General features: G+C 36.7%; 1 protein-coding gene across 1 annotated transcript; it reads left to right on the top strand.

Moving 5' to 3' along the window:
* Positions 419-2821, top strand: LOC18613668 (transcription factor MYB12). The gene is made up of 3 exons (XM_007051007.2): positions 419-732; positions 863-992; positions 1523-2821. The coding sequence occupies exons 1-3, from the start codon at positions 600-602 to the stop codon at positions 2523-2525; spliced, it is 1266 nt and encodes a 421-aa protein (XP_007051069.1). The 5' UTR covers positions 419-599; the 3' UTR covers positions 2526-2821.

Below are 7102 nucleotides of genomic sequence, written 5' to 3'. Positions count from 1 at the left end.
ATAATAAATACCATGAGATTGGGATTAACTAATTTTTTATTTTGAGTGTTTTTGAAGAATAAAGACTACAGAAAGAGAATGACATAGGCATTCCCCAACCAGACGTGTGCTATAGCTATAAAGGGCAGTATTATTGAGGTATCTTTTCTTTATTTGACGTGTTTTACCGTTCTTCAGGTTGAGGTAGCAAAAGGGGGGGAGACAAAAGGTATTCGTACGAGTGCCCTCAACGTGGGAGATGCATGCCCCTTGATGAGCCTCTCGACGGCAGGGATGCCACGACTGTACTCTTATTCAAGGCAAACGTGGCGCCATCTGTCACCGCAGATAAATCCACATCACGTGCCCCACACACCCCCGTCTCTCTCTCTCTCGGCATATTTTCAGCTTTCACCTAATTTATAAAATCCAAATGCGCTTCCTTACAAAACAAAGTCCAGTTGTTGATGTTTTTTTTATTGCTCTAAAGAGGTACATGATCGTAGTAATCCCTGGCCAGTCAAAACTGCTTGCTTCCTTTCACTTGATTTATCTTTTCCGATTCTAGCGATAAATCTATCTACATTTGGCCCTCTCCCTTTGGCTGGGCGGTGCGAGACATGGGGAGGGCGCCCTGCTGCGAAAAGGTTGGGTTGAAGAAGGGGAGATGGACGACAGAAGAGGATGAGATTTTGACCAAGTATATTCAAGCTAATGGAGAAGGGTCCTGGAGATCATTGCCCAAGAACGCTGGTAATTAACAAAGGTTCCTTTTTTTTTCTGGTTTAATCAAAGTTAAGCCTTCTTTGTTCTGTTTTTTCCTTTTTTTTTTTTGTTTTTCTTTTGGGTTGTGTTTTGATTGTGTACGGTTTGGTATTTGAAGGATTACTGAGGTGTGGGAAGAGCTGCAGACTACGGTGGATTAACTACTTGAGAGCTGACTTGAAGAGGGGAAACATTACCGCCGAAGAGGAAGAACTCATCATTAATCTGCATGCTACTTTGGGGAATAGGTTAGTGCAACATTTCTTCTCCTCTACTCCCACCATACCCAAAAGAAAACAGAAACCAGAATATAAAAAAGTGAATATTTATGAAAATAAACATGGAGTATACAGTGATGGTAATAATTTTCTTGACTGAACATGTAGTCTTACTGGTTAAATATAACTCCTCTATTTTCCATGGATGGAAAAAGTTCGTACTAGCTGGCATCAATAATGGTTAACTTTTCGACTTTTTGTCGACTTTTGGTTCTTTCAGTACCTTTCCACCATATACGCTATCTTTTTCAATCTATATCGCTCAGCTTTAAGCACTCCTTCTTTATTTATACAGTTGGGAAAGGCCTGAACTACACCAACAAAGACAGCAAACTTTTGATACGGCCTTTTACCTGCACAATTAATCAAGAGATTCCCTGCTTAAATTGTTTGTGTTTATAATCCATTTTCTATTGAAGTATTGTTTTGCTGGAATTTGTCATTTTGCATTTTCGTACATGTTGTCGTGAAATTAATGGCATTGTTTTTGTCTCATGCAGGTGGTCTTTGATTGCTAGCCACTTACCAGGGAGAACAGACAACGAGATAAAGAATTACTGGAACTCTCATTTGAGTAGAAAAATCCATAGCTTTAGAAGGCCGTCCTGTCAAAGCTTACCCGTGATCTTGGACATGACCAAGGCCGGTATTGCTAAGCGGAAAGGCGGTAGAACAAATAGATGGGAAATGAAGAAAACCAAAAGCTACAGTACCCAGGAAGATGATGGCAGTTCTTCCCAGAAAACTGTGGAAAACGTTTCTGTTAATGAAGTTGTGCCATTGCCATCCACTCCAATCTTAGAAAAAGAAACCTTGTCCACTACTGCCATAGAAGATCGCATGGTACTTGATCCATATGGAGAAGATAAGGAGAGAATGATCCCTGTTAGAACGAGTCCTTGTCAAGACACCGGAGAGGGAATGTTGGGGTCAAGCGAGGAGAGAGAGCGCCTGGTTCCTATGTCTAGCTCCGGTGAGGAAAGAACCATAGAGAATTCAATGCTATGCCCCAGTGGTAACGCCGAGACAGAGACTGACATAGCACCGTTTGAAAGTATTGAAAGCGGTGGGATGCTATGTTTTAATGACATTATGGACAATGAATTGCTAGAACCAAATGGGGATTTGACCTTAAGCGAGTGGGGAGAGAATAAGGTCACAGTAAATGTTGAGGAGAGAGAGAACAGTGGAATTTTGAGTCCAAATAAAACGGCTGCAAATAATGAGGAGATAGAGAGTGGAAACTTGAGCTCTAATGTAGATTGTGGGGACTTAAATTCCTGTTCTTCAATAACTTCGTGCTTCGTCGATGAGTGTAATATTGATAATAATCTTGATTGGGACTGGGAGCGTGTAGTTCAAGGAAACGAGCTTTGGGATGAGAAAGAGTACATGCCATCATGGCTATGGGAGAGCGATGATGATGGGAAAGGAGAAAGACACAAATTGGAAGATAAGGACTTTAAGAGGCAAAATTCCTTGGTTGCTTGGCTTTTCTACTAATGCTCTCATCTCCCTGTTACCCTCCTTTTCCCTTTTTCATCTGTTTTTGTTTGTCCAGTTAGATTTGACAGTGAGCTTGACTGTAGCAACAAATCTGTGTCGTTTTTTTCTTTTTTGTGTTTTTGTTTCTCTCCTGAATCCTGATCATGCTCGTCTTTGTTTTCCTATTCCATTTTGTTTGCAACAAAATAGATAATGGAAAACATTAGTTCAAATATTTTTATCAACTCTTATTATATTTGGCGACCATCTGTTAAGGATAGATTTATCTCAAAACAGGGACTTGTTTTGCAAAATTTTATCGGTGACCTTGGCCCCACCCAACGGTGTCGGCCCTGTATGCTGTATCTTGAACTAGTCTTTCTCTAGTTTGTATGACAAGTTTTGTTTCTTCCTAAAAATACAAGAGGAAGAAAGAAAACGAAACTAGCTTTTGTTCCATTGATATTATAATTTTGAGGTGACATAAAGTTTTATTTCCTTTGTTCCGCAATCAAATAGCAGCATTTAAACTTTATAAAGGCAATTAATTAACTTCATCGAGCTAGGAGTGTATGGACCTCAAGAGTTGTAGAGTGGCGTGCAGCAAGGTTGGGTTGATCAGCAGCCTGGCTAGCTGGCGGGTTGAAAATTGTTGTGCGGGCAGTGGTCCATGAGACTATTACTCTACCAGAGAGGGCGTGCAGTGTCATTGAATTCAAAAGTTCAGAAACCGACTTAATTAGAAAGTATTTTTTGGATTTAATTTGTTATACAAATTGTATAAATAAGTGAAGATTAATTCCATATACTTGCATCGCCGAAAGAGTACATTAAGAATTTTTTTTTTTCATTTCGATATCTTAAATTAAATATTAATTGATTTTGCAATTTTAACAAATTCATACAATTCATTTTCAAAATATAATAATAGTAAAATAGTGACGCCTTAGTAAATTCAATTATTATAATCTACTGTTTTAGACACGTTTTAGAACTATAACAAATATATCAAGACAAATAAATCGGCAACAATTAAATTTGACTTATTAAGTTTATTTCTGCCTGACTTTAACCGAGTAAGGTTAGAGTGGTAACTCTCACCTCATGCCAGTCTTTCAATCAGGGCAAATTGGCAACATGTGTTAATCACTCCCCCTACGTAGTTGGCATAAGAGCAGCACAAGGGGTGTCCTCTATGAATTAATTATGGGCTACCCCCCTCGGCCCCTCCCGTTACTTTTGAACGACGTGACATATCTCCATCGAATTGAAGAATGAAAATTTGACGGACCCTTTTGTTGGTTTTAACAGGGGTTTATACAGTATTTAAGAATAGATAAAATTGATTTTAAAGTGAGTTTTTAAATAGACGTTATTTTTAAGATTTATTTCGCTCTCACCACTTAATATGTAAAGGGAAATAATGCGAATAGTCTTAAGAATATAATGAAGTCAACGTCTAACTTCGTCTTGTACTTAATGAGAGTAGACCACTAGATACACTCGAGAGTTTGCAAAGTTATTTGGCCTTAGAGCCTACTTTCTGCAGCAAGCAGATTATAAGGAATTTGAAAACTTTTGTAGTTGGTGAGAACTTAAGTGTTTATATTTATAAAACATAACACTTTTCTTACTCTTTACTTTTCTGCTCTTGTTTTATCTCTGAATTTCGGTATGTCAAAATGGTTGGCAACAAGCCTTTTATATAGGCTTTCAAGTGTCTCTTCTTCAAGAACACAACCTTTTCATGAAGACATTTTTTGTCTAAAAAGCATATCTACATTTGCCAAACACAACTTTTGAATAAATGTATTGTTTCAATAGTCATCTAATGAAAAGATAACTATTTATTCCATAAATTATAACTTTTGAGTTATAACTTGAAACATAACTTTTCACATATAACTTTTGAGCCATGGTGTATTTTCAATATGTTTCATAACTTTTGGATGTCATTTTTCAATAGACATAACCATTCATATGAAAACCTGTCTATTATTTAATAGACGCATATGTCACTTTACGTGACACAATTTTTGAGCTAATGATAGCTTTTCATCATGTGACATAACCTTTAATTTTGAAAACACACCAACAATCCCCCCACCATTTTCAAAATTTCCAAATACCAACAACTTTGGGAACTTTGTGCATAAATGAAGGTATCCTGCATATTTGAACTTTCACTTAGTGAGTGTGGTTGGTTCTACTTTGAATTGAGTGGTTAACCAAGCATTGAATCATCGATTCTTCATTTACTAGTTGGGCCACTAAACACACACAAGCTTCCTTGCTCACTTTGTATCTATTTTTGCCAACACGTTTTATGGCCTTGTGTTTTGCATCCATTCATGAGTGCTATCAGAGTCAAGCCTTTAGCTCCTAGAAACGGTCACACTTCCACTCACAAAGGTAGCCCCCAACGGAAGTACTCCGTAATTATAATACTTCAACATATACATGTTATGGGTCCATTAAAAACTTTTGTTCAACCTTACCTTACACATTACGGAACCAAGCATTATACACCTTAGGATGGAAAATACAAATTAGTGCTTGCAATCTCCATATGGTAGAATGGTCAGTACCCAAGACTTGCAGGTCAACCACAAGCGTCGAGATGAGCTCCCACCATTGGAGATTTAGTTGATAGGCTTGAGACCCATCCCTCTTGAGGTCTTTACTACCAAGTTCTTTTTAAGACCTTTGGTAAACGGATTTACTAAATTTTCACAAGATCTCACATAACTTATAGTGACTATACCATCACTAATTCTTTATCTTACAATGCTGTGTCGAAGTCCAATATATCGACTCTTTCCATTATAAGCTTGATTATATGCCTTTGATACAGTTGCTTCATTGTCACAATGTATCAAGATTGGTGCAATTTGTTTAGGCCACAACGGAATTTCATAAAGTAAATCTCTCAATCATTCGGCTTCTTGGGTGGTTGATGCTAAGGCTATAAATTCAGCCTCCATGGTGGAGTTTGCTTGACAAGATTGTTTTTTAGAACCCCAAAAAACAACACTCTCACCAATTATAAAAATCCAACCAGTCATGGATGTATAATCCGTTCTATTTGAGTTTTAATTAGCCTCTGTATACCCTTCTGAAATTGAAGGAAAACTTGAATAACAAATGTCATAATTCTTTGTACTCTTTAAGTACTTTAGAACTCTATAAATAGCATACAAATGCTGTTTACTTGGATTACTTGTAAATCGACTTAGCATCCCAATCGCAAAAGCAATATTCGACCTTGTACAAACCATTACATATATTAGGCATCCAATCACCTTTGCATATTCATTTTATGCTATTGGCTTGTCTTTATTGGGTATTAGTCTTAGATTAGAATCATAAGGCGTAGTCATTGACATACAATCTGACTTGCCATAATTCATTACAATCTTTTCGATGTAATGAGATTGAGAAAATGTTAGGCCATTATTGTCTCTCATTATTCTTATCCCAAGAATAACATCCGCCATACCCATATTTTTCATGTCAAAATTCTTTGACAAGAACCTTTTTGTGTCTTCCACTTATTCCAAATCGGTACCAAAGATTAATATGTCATCTACATATAAGCAAATGATGACACCTCTTCCATTATGGAACTTACTATTGACACATTTGTTAGATTAATTGATCTTGTAGCCATTAGCTAGCACAACTTCCTCAAACTTTTGATGTCATTGTTTAGGCGCTTGTTTTAATCCATACAAGGACTTTACAAGCTTACATACTTTCCTTTCTTGACCAGGAAAGACAAACCCTTCAAGTTGTTCCATATATACTTCTTCATCTAACTCACCATTTAGAAATGTTGTTTTAACATCCATTTGGTAAATTACCATCTTATGTATAGATGCAAGTGCTATAAGCACTCTAATTGTAGCAATTCTTGCTACTGGTGCATACGTGTCAAAATAATCAACACCTTCATTTTGTTTAAAGCCTTTTGCCATTAGCCTTGCTTTAAACTTTTCTACGGTTCCATCAACTTTCATTTTCCTTTTGAAAAATCCACTTACAGCCTATTGGCTTGGAATCTGGTGGAAGGTCTACCAATTTCCATGTTTTGTTTCCCATTATTGAGTCCATCTCATCTTGTATTGTTTCTCTCCAAAATGAAGTATTTGGAGATTTTATTGCCTCCTCATAAGTTTAAGGATCACCTTCACCTTCTACATTAAAGCAGTAAGGTAAGTATTCACATGTTTCCTCTCTTGTACCTTCTACTAAGTACGTGAGGAAATCAGATCCATATGTCTTTGTTTTTCTAATTCTTTTACTTTTTCGAAGCTCAATAGTTTTCTCGTCATTTTTCGAAATTTTATCACTTTCTATTACTAGTTCCTAGGGTCTTAGAACTGAATTGAACCTTATTTCATCAAAGATAGCGTCCTTTGATTCTATGATCGTATTAATGGAATATGAATCATTGGGCCTTATCACCATGAAACGATATGTTTTACTATGTTCAACATATCCTATAAATATACATTCAATTCTTTTTTCAACCAATTTCCTTTTCTTTGGCTCCAGAACTCTTACTATGGCTCGATATCCCCAAACTCTTAAAT

Source organism: Theobroma cacao, chromosome 1, assembly GCF_000208745.1.
Source record: "Theobroma cacao cultivar B97-61/B2 chromosome 1, Criollo_cocoa_genome_V2, whole genome shotgun sequence".
NCBI lineage: Eukaryota > Viridiplantae > Streptophyta > Magnoliopsida > Malvales > Malvaceae > Theobroma > Theobroma cacao.
This window is presented reverse-complemented; position numbering and strand designations above follow the sequence as displayed.